We start from the raw sequence: 14,292 nt of genomic DNA, 5'->3' as shown, positions 1-14,292 counted from the left end.
GTAGCGCTGATTCGGTCCCATGGCCTAGGCGGAAGCCAGACTGGTGCAGGCCAAGAATGTGGTTTTTTTTCAAGTAGTTTTAGATTTGCAGATAAGCTACTGGGCCCAAAAACTTTTAGAAGGAAGGGGACAGTGGTTATTGGTCGGTAATTTGTAGGAGTTGTGGGGTCCAGTAAGGGTTTTCTGATAAGTGAGAGTACCTAAGATTCTTTAAGGATTGAGGGGACAATGGCGTTGATAAAAGAGGCATTTATGAAGGAGGTGATGAATGGGGCCAAGATCGCAGTGCATTCTTTTATGAGGCTTGCAGGGCAGATGTCTCCTTTACAAAGGGAAGGTTTAAGACCTTTTAAAATTGATTTGACATCAGTTTGTCATATTGGTGAAGTGGAACATTGGTAGATCTTTTGGGCAGGTGGAGGGGGTGGTGCTCGCTAATGGGGCAGACGGCAGGAGATTGAGCAGGTTTTGCTTGGTATCAATTCTTTTTTGTAAGGTTTGGATTTTGTCTAGCATAGCGTTCTGGATGAGGTTGTGGGCACCAGGCATCATCTTTCAGGATGGTTTCCGGGGAGTTGGTGGGGGTTTCCAATTCCCTAAGGATGGTAAACAGTTTGCAAGTGTTGGATTTTGCATTAGTGATGCAGGCATTGTAGGTAGATGCTTTAGCAGGGATGATTTATTTTTTGTAGAGTGAGGCCACAAGAGAGAAGATTTGTTTCTTGCCTTCTGAGGGGGATTCATTCCAGTCTACTTCAGCAAGCTTTTTTTTGGAGCAAAGTGTGTGTAGTTTGTGGGTGTACCAGGAGTTCCTGTTTGCTGATGCTTTAAGTTTACTTGGCTTGAGGGGGGCAATGGTGTTGATAGCTTGTGTTAAAGTTTTGTGGTATAGGTCAGCAAGTGTGTTGGGGTTAGTGATAAGGTTGGGGACCTGTAGTAGCGCGTTAAGCAGTGGATCATATTCATTGATCAGAATGAACATTCAGCGTTCGTATAGTGAGCTATCTGTAATAAGACCAACCAAAATGTTATGGTTTTGTTTATCCAGATGCAACTGATATACCTTTGCATTGTTTTCAATCCCAATTTATAAGCAGCCTTTTGGTGTGGCATATTTTAGCAGGTTCCATTATGAAATTAATTCCATTCACCAGAGGGATCGTAATGAGCCAAGTATCTTGAAAACCTAAGACTTCATAGTACTCTGAGGTATCAGAAATGAGAGGTGGCCACTAAGATATATTATTCTCAAAGTCAGACATTTTAATAAACAGAAATGGGATTGAAAGAACTCCTCGCTAGCTCTATCCTAAAGAGGATTCTCCCTACCTAAAAACTGAAATGAAGGATCTGTCTGTGTCAAGTAGTCAGTAACTTAAAAAGCCGTCCTTCTGTCCCAACATTCTAAGCTGACCCTCACACTACAAGCAAAACAACAAAAAGGGCATGGAAATGTCTTTGACTTTATATTAGTAAAAAAAGTGTTCACAACCAAACTTATAAGAATAGTTCCAGCAAAAAGGTGTTTCTAAGGAAAGACCCTCAGATCCAGAGGGTGATTCCCTTCCCCTGGATTTTTAGGTAGGATGGCAAAAGGTGTCTCTTCATCCAACAATTCTTTTCTATTAAAAAGTGTCTCTTTATCCAACAGTTTCTCTGTGTCTTTGGTACTGGATTCACAATGTTTATCTTCAAACAATAACTTCCATAACAGTCTTTCTTTAACTTCAAATAATACATTGTATGACAGGTCTTTCTTTAACTTCAAACAATAAATTCCATAGAAGTCTTGCTTTAGCTTTGCTTGTTGAAAATTGCATGTTATACTCTCCTGTCAGGAATCCTCCTATGGGGTTCTCAGATCTCCTGGTATACTCCCCTGCCAGGTATCTTCCACAAAGGTCAAGCTCTTTACACAACTTAAGGTGCCTGGCATACTCCCCTGCTTGGACTTCTGCTCTCCTTTCTCTCCCCTTTTCCTCACACAGGTTTTGCTTCCCAGCTTCCTGGTATTCTTCTGCAAAGGTTTGGGAGGTATGTTTTTTTCTTTCCTCCCTCCCGCCATCTTTTCCTCTCGTGGGCTTTGCTTCCCAACTGCCTGGTATATTCTTCTACCGGCACTTCTGCAAAAGTTCACGAGGTAAGGGTTCTCCTTTCTCCCTCTTTTCCTCTAATGGCCTTTGCCTCCCAACTGCCTGGTATATTCTCTTACCAGGACTTTTTATTTGTTTCACTGTTCTTTTCACTGTACAAAGTAGCATATGTCCATAAGTGTTAAATATTTTTGCCTATGGTAGCACTTGTTTCAACTTTCCCCACGTTGACATCTAATGCATCCGGGCTTGTCTGGGGCTTATTTTGGCCCTTTGTTTTGTTGGCTTTCAAACATTCTTCTAATTGGCATTTGAACTTGTGCTTTTTTCCTTGATTTCAATTAACCAAGCTTGGTGTCTTTCTATCATTTGCAACTTCATACACTTCAAACATTCGCTGGTGTCCGTGTGGTAACGCCATGTGGTAACGCCTGGGGTTCCGCACTGCTCTAGGCAGACTCACTGGGTCTTCTTTGTGTCTCCAACCTTGCTCGCGTTTCCACAGTGCTATCTTTTCCCCTTTAGGTTTGTACAGATGCTCTGTCAGTGTCCATCACGGCTCCATGTGCAACCGCCAGCTTCCCTGGAACGGAGAACGCTGTTAGTTTGTGCAGTCATGTTCCTGCAGTCTGCGCGATCTCCAGCCTTCCAAGGGCGTGCCTTCCACCAACGTTCTGCTTTTCGTATCGCCACACCAGTCTGGAAACCTCGCTGTCAGGAGTCCCAGCCCAGGGTTCCTCGTTCTCTCCTGCACAGTGGTTTTCTGCACTGCGTCTGTTAGTTTTAAACGCCCTGCTTACTTTGGGTACAACAAAACAACTAGTTAACATTAGACTTCAGGCTTCTCTTGATCTGCATAAACTCCTTCCTCGTCTCAGTACTTGAGGATTTATGGGAGTTGAAGTTCATGGATGTTAATGGATTTCTTGGATGTTTTTGTTCAAAAGCTTCACATAAAGATACATCAAAACCATAAGATGTTATATATGAGTTGTGAGTATTTAAGTCATAAATGGAGGCTTGACTAGTATGATGTATAGGAAAGGTTTTCTGACTTTTCCTATAGGGTGTACCTATTAGGTGACAGTAAGCCATTAGGGTCTTGGGTATTATTGAGTCTTCTTTAGGAGAAAGGGGGGGGCACCTACCTTGTCTTATCCAATGGAGTCACCACCGCCCCAGTGGTAGTCGTCTTCTCCCTTGTGATCCTCCCTCATATAGCCACCCCCACGGTCAGGATCAGTTAGCGGCTGCTGTCCTCTGGCCACACGGGAGGAGGTCATGACAGGGAAGTTGGTGATGACTCCACCGGATTCATCACAGTACACATTAAAGCCAATTGACTGCTCTCCCACATCCAGGAAAAGTGTCTTACCTCTAGTATCCCACAATAGTATTCTTATAGGAGCCTTTTTGCTATAAATGGCCCCATAGTTAATTTTGCTAGGAACCCAGACAAAGGTTGCTACAATATCTTTGGGTACAATATGGTTGGTAGCCAAGACTATTGTGAGTTGATGGAAACCTTACCAGAAATGGACGTCACTTGTTCCAGTACCCATTATTCTCGTTGACCATTCCATGTGCTTTTGATGATGGCACTGTTCACCGGGCAGTCCAGCATGCAGCGTGAGAGTATCCTTTTCCGCATAGTGAAGGTCAAGCTCTTTATCTGCAGAACTGGGCATGGGATTCAAATGGTAGGGTTAGAACCATAACCCACGCCCCCCTTTCAAAGCTACAATCTTGCAGTTTAGGACTACCTTAAAATGCAAGTGCCGCGCTTTAAGCCCACGCCTGGCTTCTTCTTGTTTCAGGTAGAATTAAAATCCCAATCCTGACCTCCATCAAAACGACCATCTTGAAGATTGGAAACCTGCTGTGCAATCTTGTCTGTGGCACCTTACCTCCATCCTGTGATCATGCTGCTGCTTCAGAGAGACTGAAAAGAGGACTGGCTTGTTATATTCCCCGTTTTCCTGTTGGACTACTGAAGGAACCGTAGTAGCGAGTATCCCAACAATATGCAAAAATAAAGTGAACTCCCCGTCAGGGGAATGAGACCAGGAGATAAGTTGCAAAGATAACAAAGTTTATATAATCATAAAAGTTGCCAGCAAAGAACTCTGCTGCCCGAGAGCGCTCTGCCAAAACATTACACGGGCAGCACATTAAGAAGGCACACAGCATCATTGATGACAACATGCATAGTGGACACAGTGGTACATCGGATTGGAGAGTGGCCAATAGAACAGTTGTTACTATTAGGGATACAAGATGCTAATTGGCCGTCATCTCTCAGCTGCTCTTGGCACATGTGGGTCAGCTGGGCTTATCTCCGCGGTGTGAAGGTCAGGTCGAGTGTGCAACATAACTATCTAACTAAACTAAACAACAAGATCTGGTAATGCAGAAATAAAATCTTGCATGAATAGGGGTACTTTAGATGAGCTGATATATTGGCATTCCAACCTCTACACTCGGGGTTCTTCTTTGATACTGCAATCCCCGCACCCAGGTGCCCATCCCAAAGGTTTGATCTACCATCTGTGTCTTGGGTTCTAGTGATATAGGTGGACATGTGTTGCTTTTGGGAGAAAATACTGCTACACGGGATTAGGGCTTTTGTGGGAGTTCTGGAATGTTCAGGGCACAGGGGGTCAGATGGGCATCAGCATGAAAGAAACTGGGGGGTCGAAGCTGGTGGGCTCTGGCCTGGCAGGGTGAGGATTGAGAGTGCAAGGGCAGTTTAGTGGAGATGAATGGGCACTTGGGCTTATGACTTGTCACTGTCTCACGCTCTCCGCAGAGGACATTCTTTCGGGAATGATACTACAGAATTGTAACAAGGCATGGCTGGACTCCGTGAGAACAGGCCTCGCTCTGGGCTGGCAGGGGGAAATGAAGGTGTGGGCTGGATGCACGACGCGCTGGGAATGGAAAAGCTGCATTTCTACAGAGAGATGGACTTTCAGGCCTAATAAAAAGATGGCGCTGGGCCTAGTTCAAAATGGTGTTGCACCACAAGGATAGGGTTATATTCTATGTGTTATTTGCTATGGGGTTTTGTGTGACATAAGCACGTGGGGGGTGTCCCGCTTTGTTACTATGTATGTTATTCACCTGGAGTGACTTCGGAGGGGGTGGGGGATAGGCAAGGATTGTTTCCTTCCCAACACTACTTTTAGATCAATTTGGGAATGTAAGTCATTTCCTTTGAGCATCCTGAGCCAAGGGTGGGCAGAGCTAAGAGTGGAGTAGATATCTCTATATCGTGCCCCCTTTTAACCGTTGTTTGCCATTGGGTGCAGCAGAGTACACAAACAACATACACATCAAAATCGAATACACCTCTCCCATGACAGAACTGTTTTCCTACACATGGCATCCTCCTGAAATGTCACTCTTCATCTGCACATGTAATCAATTACCTCATCACTACACACACCTGGAAATGCTCTTTCTCACAAAGACATTACTAAAACCCCACAACCCACCTATCATCCCTGGCATGCTCCCACCACACTACTTCATCCACCACAGGGACCAGGCACTCAAAACAGGTGCCTAAATTTACAAAGATTCACTAACATTAAGCAACTTCACTGACCATGCACATCCTTTGAAGCCTTTCACCACTGCTCCCCTCCATAACACTCCACTTTCATCCATCGAACTACTCCCCCCCCCCCGCCAACACATGATCCCAACTTCCAAATTGAATGGACTGACTTCACTGCTAACAACCCAAGCTCGCCCTACACCAACATCTACCTGGATGATTTCCATCCAAGGCAATAACCCCATATTGAACAGTATCCTCACTCCACTCTCACCCTACAACCCTACAACCTTGTCCAAATCATCACTTACCCCACACACATAGCTGGTACCACACAGGACCTTCTGATTTTCTGAGTTTTCTGGGCAAAATCGAATCTGGGTATCAGGCCCCTTTGCCATTCCCTTCACACTCACTCTGCACACAGCAGACCCCATATGCCAAACATCCCCTGCGCCCTCGCCAGACAAATCAAACACATTTCAAAGACAGCTCTCGCACCGCTCATACCATCCCAACTTCCCCCTGTACCCACCCACCTCACTTCTCAGTATTAAAAACACCACCACATCACTCGCGCAATCAACCAAATAGTCCCCTTAAAACAAAGAAACACCACTGCCACCCGCCATAGCTTAATTACTTCCTTCTCGCCATTAAATAAGAGGCCAAACACCTAGAAAGAGCCTGGCAAACTAATACATGCCCTCCAAAGGAACACCATTCAAAGGCTGCTGTTCCAAATACAAAATGGCCATATGCAGCACAAAAGCTGCATTCTAATTCCAAGACCTCTGATCCGCCCAAATCACACACAGAAACCTTTTAGCATCAACAAGCCACCCTCCAAACCAACCAACACTCCTACCAAGCCCCCTTCCAAAATGTTATGGTTTTGTTTATCCAGATGCAACTGATATACCTTTGCATTGTTTTCAATCCCAATTTATAAGCAGCCTTTTGGTGTGGCATATTTTAGCAGGTTCCATTATGAAATTAATTCCATTCACCAGAGGGATCGTAATGAGCCAAGTATCTTGAAAACCTAAGACTTCATAGTACTCTGAGGTATCAGAAATGAGAGGTGGCCACTAAGATATATTATTCTCAAAGTCAGACATTTTAATAAACAGAAATGGGATTGAAAGAACTCCTCGCTAGCTCTATCCTAAAGAGGATTCTCCCTACCTAAAAACTGAAATGAAGGATCTGTCTGTGTCAAGTAGTCAGTAACTTAAAAAGCCGTCCTTCTGTCCCAACATTCTAAGCTGACCCTCACACTACAAGCAAAACAACAAAAAGGGCATGGAAATGTCTTTGACTTTATATTAGTAAAAAAAGTGTTCACAACCAAACTTATAAGAATAGTTCCAGCAAAAAGGTGTTTCTAAGGAAAGACCCTCAGATCCAGAGGGTGATTCCCTTCCCCTGGATTTTTAGGTAGGATGGCAAAAGGTGTCTCTTCATCCAACAATTCTTTTCTATTAAAAAGTGTCTCTTTATCCAACAGTTTCTCTGTGTCTTTGGTACTGGATTCACAATGTTTATCTTCAAACAATAACTTCCATAACAGTCTTTCTTTAACTTCAAATAATACATTGTATGACAGGTCTTTCTTTAACTTCAAACAATAAATTCCATAGAAGTCTTGCTTTAGCTTTGCTTGTTGAAAATTGCATGTTATACTCTCCTGTCAGGAATCCTCCTATGGGGTTCTCAGATCTCCTGGTATACTCCCCTGCCAGGTATCTTCCACAAAGGTCAAGCTCTTTACACAACTTAAGGTGCCTGGCATACTCCCCTGCTTGGACTTCTGCTCTCCTTTCTCTCCCCTTTTCCTCACACAGGTTTTGCTTCCCAGCTTCCTGGTATTCTTCTGCAAAGGTTTGGGAGGTATGTTTTTTTCTTTCCTCCCTCCCGCCATCTTTTCCTCTCGTGGGCTTTGCTTCCCAACTGCCTGGTATATTCTTCTACCGGCACTTCTGCAAAAGTTCACGAGGTAAGGGTTCTCCTTTCTCCCTCTTTTCCTCTAATGGCCTTTGCCTCCCAACTGCCTGGTATATTCTCTTACCAGGACTTTTTATTTGTTTCACTGTTCTTTTCACTGTACAAAGTAGCATATGCCCATAAGTGTTAAATATTTTTGCCTATGGTAGCACTTGTTTCAACTTTCCCCACGTTGACATCTAATGCATCCGGGCTTGTCTGGGGCTTATTTTGGCCCTTTGTTTTGTTGGCTTTCAAACATTCTTCTAATTGGCATTTGAACTTGTGCTTTTCCTTGATTTCAATTAACCAAGCTTGGTGTCTTTCTATCATTTGCAACTTCATACACTTCAAACATTCGCTGGTGTCCGTGTGGTAACGCCATGTGGTAACGCCTGGGGTTCCGCACTGCTCTAGGCAGACTCACTGGGTCTTCTTTGTGTCTCCAACCTTGCTCGCGTTTCCACAGTGCTATCTTTTCCCCTTTAGGTTTGTACAGATGCTCTGTCAGTGTCCATCACGGCTCCATGTGCAACCGCCAGCTTCCCTGGAACGGAGAACGCTGTTAGTTTGTGCAGTCATGTTCCTGCAGTCTGCGCGATCTCCAGCCTTCCAAGGGCGTGCCTTCCACCAACGTTCTGCTTTTCGTATCGCCACACCAGTCTGGAAACCTCGCTGTCAGGAGTCCCAGCCCAGGGTTCCTCGTTCTCTCCTGCACAGTGGTTTTCTGCACTGCGTCTGTTAGTTTTAAATGCCCTGCTTACTTTGGGTACAACAAAACAACTAGTTAACATTAGACTTCAGGCTTCTCTTGATCTGCATAAACTCCTTCCTCGTCTCAGTACTTGAGGATTTATGGGAGTTGAAGTTCATGGATGTTAATGGATTTCTTGGATGTTTTTGTTCAAAAGCTTCACATAAAGATACATCAAAACCATAAGATGTTATATATGAGTTGTGAGTATTTAAGTCATAAATGGAGGCTTGACTAGTATGATGTATAGGAAAGGTTTTCTGACTTTTCCTATAGGGTGTAACTATTAGGTGACAGTAAGCCATTAGGGTCTTGGGTATTATTGAGTCTTCTTTAGGAGAAAGGGGGGGGCACCTACCTTGTCTTATCCAATGGAGTCACCACCGCCCCAGTGGTAGTCGTCTTCTCCCTTGTGATCCTCCCTCATATAGCCACCCCCACGGTCAGGATCAGTTAGCGGCTGCTGTCCTCCGGCCACACGGGAGGAGGTCATGACAGGGAAGTTGGTGATGACTCCACCGGATTCATCACAGTACACATTAAAGCCAATTGACTGCTCTCCCACATCCAGGAAAAGTGTCTTACCTCTAGTATCCCACAATAGTATCCTTATCGGAGCCTTTTTGCTATAAATGGCCCCATTTAATTTTGCTAGGAACCCAGACAAAGGTTGCTACAATATCTTTGGGTACAATATGGTTGGTAGCCAAGACTATTGTGAGTTGATGGAAACCTTACCAGAAATGGACGTCACTTGTTCCAGTACCCATTATTCTCGTTGACCATTCCATGTGCTTTTGATGATGGCACTGTTCACCGGGCAGTCCAGCATGCAGCGTGAGAGTATCCTTTTCCGCATAGTGAAGGTCAAGCTCTTTATCTGCAGAACTGGGCATGGGATTCAAATGGTAGGGTTAGAACCATAACCCACACCCCCCTTTCAAAGCTACAATCTTGCAGTTTAGGACTACCTTAAAATGCAAGTGCCGCGCTTTAAGCCCACGCCTGGCTTCTTCTTGTTTCAGGTAGAATTAAAATCCCAATCCTGACCTCCATCAAAACGACCATCTTGAAGATTGGAAACCTGCTGTGCAATCTTGTCTGTGGCACCTTACCTCCATCCTGTGATCATGCTGCTGCTTCAGAGAGACTGAAAAGAGGACTGGATTGTTATATTCCCCGTTTTCCTGTTGGACTACTGAAGGAACCGTAGTAGCGAGTATCCCAACAATATGCAAAAATAAAGTGAACTCCCCGTCAGGGGAATGAGACCAGGAGATAAGTTGCAAAGATAACAAAGTTTATATAATCATAAAAGTTGCCAGCAAAGAACTCTGCTGCCCGAGAGCGCTCTGCCAAAACATTACACGGGCAGCACATTAAGAAGGCACACAGCATCATTGATGACAACATGCATAGTGGACACAGTGGTACATCGGATTGGAGAGTGGCCAATAGAACAGTTGTTACTATTAGGGATACAAGATGCTAATTGGCCGTCATCTCTCAGCTGCTCTTGGCACATGTGGGTCAGCTGGGCTTATCTCCGCGGTGTGAAGGTCAGGTCGAGTGTGCAACATAACTATCTAACTAAACTAAACAACAAGATCTGGTAATGCAGAAATAAAATCTTGCATGAATAGGGGTACTTTAGATGAGCTGATATATTGGCATTCCAACCTCTACACTCGGGGTTCTTCTTTGATACTGCAATCCCCGCACCCAGGTGCCCATCCCAAAGGTTTGATCTACCATCTGTGTCTTGGGTTCTAGTGATATAGGTGGACATGTGTTGCTTTTGGGAGAAAATACTGCTACACGGGATTAGGGCTTTTGTGGGAGTTCTGGAATGTTCAGGGCACAGGGGGTCAGATGGGCATCAGCATGAAAGAAACTGGGGGGTCGAAGCTGGTGGGCTCTGGCCTGGCAGGGTGAGGATTGAGAGTGCAAGGGCAGTTTAGTGGAGATGAATGGGCACTTGGGCTTATGACTTGTCACTGTCTCACGCTCTCCGCAGAGGACATTCTTTCGGGAATGATACTACAGAATTGTAACAAGGCATGGCTGGACTCCGTGAGAACAGGCCTCGCTCTGGGCTGGCAGGGGGAGATGAAGGTGTGGGCTGGATGCACGACGCGCTGGGAATGGAAAAGCTGCATTTCTACAGAGAGATGGACTTTCAGGCCTAATAAAAAGATGGCGCTGGGCCTAGTTCAAAATGGTGTTGCACTACAAGGATAGGGTTATATTATATGTGTTATTTGCTATGGGGTTTTGTGTGACATAAGCACGTGGGGGGTGTCCCGCTTTGTTACTATGTATGTTATTCACCTGGAGTGACTTCGGAGGGGGTGGGGGATAGGCAAGGATTGTTTCCTTCCCAACACTACTTTTAGATCAATTTGGGAATGTAAGTCATTTCCTTTGTGCATCCTGAGCCAAGGGTGGGCAGAGCTAAGAGTGGAGTAGATATCTCTATATCGTGCCCCCTTTTAACCGTTGTTTGCCATTGGGTGCAGCAGAGTACACAAACAACATACACATCAAAATCGAATACACCTCTCCCATGACAGAACTGTTTTCCTACACATGGCATCCTCCTGAAATGTCACTCTTCATCTGCACATGTAATCAATTACCTCATCACTACACACACCTGGAAATGCTCTTTCTCACAAAGACATTACTAAAACCCCACAACCCACCTATCATCCCTGGCATGCTCCCACCACACTACTTCATCCACCACAGGGACCAGGCACTCAAAACAGGTGCCTAAATTTACAAAGATTCACTAACATTAAGCAACTTCACTGACCATGCACATCCTTTGAAGCCTTTCACCACTGCTCCCCTCCATAACACTCCACTTTCATCCATCGAACTACTCCCCCCCCCCGCCAACACATGATCCCAACTTCCAAATTGAATGGACTGACTTCACTGCTAACAACCCAAGCTCGCCCTACACCAACATCTACCTGGATGATTTCCATCCAAGGCAATAACCCCATATTGAACAGTATCCTCACTCCACTCTCACCCTACAACCCTACAACCTTGTCCAAATCATCACTTACCCCACACACATAGCTGGTACCACACAGGACCTTCTGATTTTCTGAGTTTCTGGGCAAAATCGAATCTGGGTATCAGGCCCCTTTGCCATTCCCTTCACACTCACTCTGCACACAGCAGACCCCATATGCCAAACATCCCCTGCGCCCTCGCCAGACAAATCAAACACATTTCAAAGACAGCTCTCGCACCGCTCATACCATCCCAACTTCCCCCTGTACCCACCCACCTCACTTCTCAGTATTAAAAACACCACCACATCACTCGCGCAATCAACCAAATAGTCCCCTTAAAACAAAGAAACACCACTGCCACCCGCCATAGCTTAATTACTTCCTTCTCGCCATTAAATAAGAGGCCAAACACCTAGAAAGAGCCTGGCAAACTAATACATGCCCTCCAAAGGAACACCATTCAAAGGCTGCTGTTCCAAATACAAAATGGCCATATGCAGCACAAAAGCTGCATTCTAATTCCAAGACCTCTGATCCGCCCAAATCACACACAGAAACCTTTTAGCATCAACAAGCCACCCTCCAAACCAACCAACACTCCTACCAAGCCCCCTTCCACCTTAAACTCCCTCATGGACTACTTATACTCCAAAATACACAATATCAAATAAGCCCTCCCTTCCACATTCCTTCTTCCCAAACCCTAGGTGCCATATTCACCCCAACGACCAAGAAACTCTTGTCACCCTCCCAGCCCAAACTAAACCGGATTGCTAGAGTGAATAGTAAAGGCGATTTTGCCTTGTTTTACTCTCCATACTTATACTCCACTTTACAAATGTTTAAAAATGAATGCAGGGGACTCCACAGAATTGCTTGCAAATTCCACTTTTACGGAATGGCCCTGTAGAGTACATACTATACTGTATGAGCATATCCATCAAGAGTTATAGTTGTATGCATCGTATTTTTTTATTAATTGTAAAGCTTTAAACCTGCACTGTGTTAAGCATAAATTACGGTAATTGCATGCTCAATGTAATAAATATGGATGGAAATACAACTGCTCAATAATGAGTGAACAGACCATATTTTAAATGAATTAAAAATATTTTGAATTTCTTTCATTTTAGAGCCTTTGGATCTGAAAACGAATGGCAGATAAACCACATAATGGATGACATCAGGTACTACACAAGCAAAGACATTTCGCTGGGTAACAACAGCAATTTAAGTCACGGTCATGGTGGCAGGGCGGCCAGCCCCATGCAAAGAGCTAACATCTCTCGAGAGCCGGCTATGGACGCTCTGCCAGCATGTTCAGCCGCCGGATGTCACAACCACCAGAAGAACCTGCGCCCGGATCCAGATATGTCTAACATTTTCCTGGATTCTCTGTACAGCAAAGGAGATAACACCCCGCCGGTAAGTAGGCACAGCTGCACATAATGTGAAAATACAGCAGTCTTGTAATCTGTAAAATGTACCATTTATTAAATGCAAATTCAAAATCTGTTCTTGCTCAGTAGGTGGTGCACATGCTGCACTCATAGGGTTTGTTTCCAAATTGCCTAGATCATTTTTACTTCTTTTTTTCTTAAACTTTTAAACGACATCTAAAGCTGTTAACAGCTAATCTAATTATTGTGTTAAAGTATTTTTGGCATAAACCACCAGGGTGAGTCCCATTAATTGGATTGAAAAATAAATGACTTCTGCTAAAACATAATCATGCTTTAATCACATGCTCATGTTCTGGATTACCTCAGCATGTCTCATCTCCTGCCAGTCCAAAATTGCAGCACCTGGTCCAAGCCTTGATGTTCATTGTCGACTCCTCTGAAGCGGATTTGTCTTCCATGAAGTTATGTCATTTGTTGGGGCTGTGCTCTTCATTGCCCAACACTGGAAGCTGCTCGTGTTTCTTTTTTTATATGCAAGCGTTTTTGAAAATCTGGCCGCAAGTGTCTTACGCGGTCTTGCATGGGAATAAAGATCTTCCCTGATACAGTCTCGGGCACACTGCTTGCTTCTTGGCAATCTTCAACCTGCAATTACTTCTTCCCCCCTTGCTTTAGGGTACTTGTCAGTCATAGATATTCTCAGCCCCTAGCCACGGGCTACCTTCCTGGCATAACGTTCTCAGCACACTCCAACCAGCGAGTATTTCTTTCCCCATTATTAGGGGTTTTGCTAGGCTGTGATAATCTCACCCTCCAGTCAGAGGTTGCCCTCATGGGCGTGTTAGTTTCTTAATCCTGTTTTTCAGACCTTCTATAAACATTCTTTCAGCCCCAGAAATGTGGTTTAGAGATCTTGTCTAAACCAGCAACCCTCCTATTCAGTGTCTCCTCCTTGCTTTTATTTTACAACCTGCACCCTTCCCCTGCTTGCTCTAGCTTCTGCTCAGCAGCCGGACCTCTGCCTCTTTACTGCAGCAAATTGAGCTCTTTCATAGTGCTATTCATGGAAAGCTTGAAAATGATGGATGTAATTGGTTGTTCCTTAATCTAATAATGTTCTGATTGGGGGGTCGTTTTTTCCCATTTCCCCAGACCATTATTATAATGTCTGCTCTCTTTGTTTAAGGTTAATTTGTCCTACCCTATCGTTCTGCCCCATTTCGTAATTGGTCTAAATTATTACAGGTTTGACAGCAGGAGACAGCTTATAAAGCCCTTCCGCCATGATGGAAATAGTATGGCGGGCTGGAGCCACTGGGGAATGGGGTAATGTCTCACTAACAGCAACATATTGAAGGGCATTAGCTCAGAGGGTCCCTGAGTCAATAGCCATCATACCGCTGTACTTGCACACTGAAGTGCCTAAGCTGGTTATACACCCTAGTTCCTACAAAGGGAAGTT

At 44.6% G+C, this 14,292-nt stretch overlaps 1 protein-coding gene across 5 annotated transcripts in view; it reads left to right on the top strand.

Annotated features, from left to right (window-relative positions):
- DEUP1 (deuterosome assembly protein 1) overlaps positions 1 to 14,292 on the top strand; it is a 688,113-nt gene that overhangs the window by 592,454 nt on the left and 81,367 nt on the right. For all 5 annotated transcript variants that reach the window (XM_069639298.1, XM_069639300.1, XM_069639299.1 and 2 more), the window contains one exon: positions 12,561 to 12,852. In XM_069639298.1, the coding sequence (XP_069495399.1) occupies positions 12,561 to 12,852 (292 nt within the window). The remainder of the gene's footprint in view (positions 1 to 12,560; positions 12,853 to 14,292) is intronic.

The sequence above is a fragment of the Ambystoma mexicanum genome, chromosome 7q (genome assembly GCF_040938575.1).
Source record: "Ambystoma mexicanum isolate Mex_15411 chromosome 7q, UKY_AmexF1_1, whole genome shotgun sequence".
Lineage (NCBI taxonomy): Eukaryota > Metazoa > Chordata > Amphibia > Caudata > Ambystomatidae > Ambystoma > Ambystoma mexicanum.
This window is presented reverse-complemented; position numbering and strand designations above follow the sequence as displayed.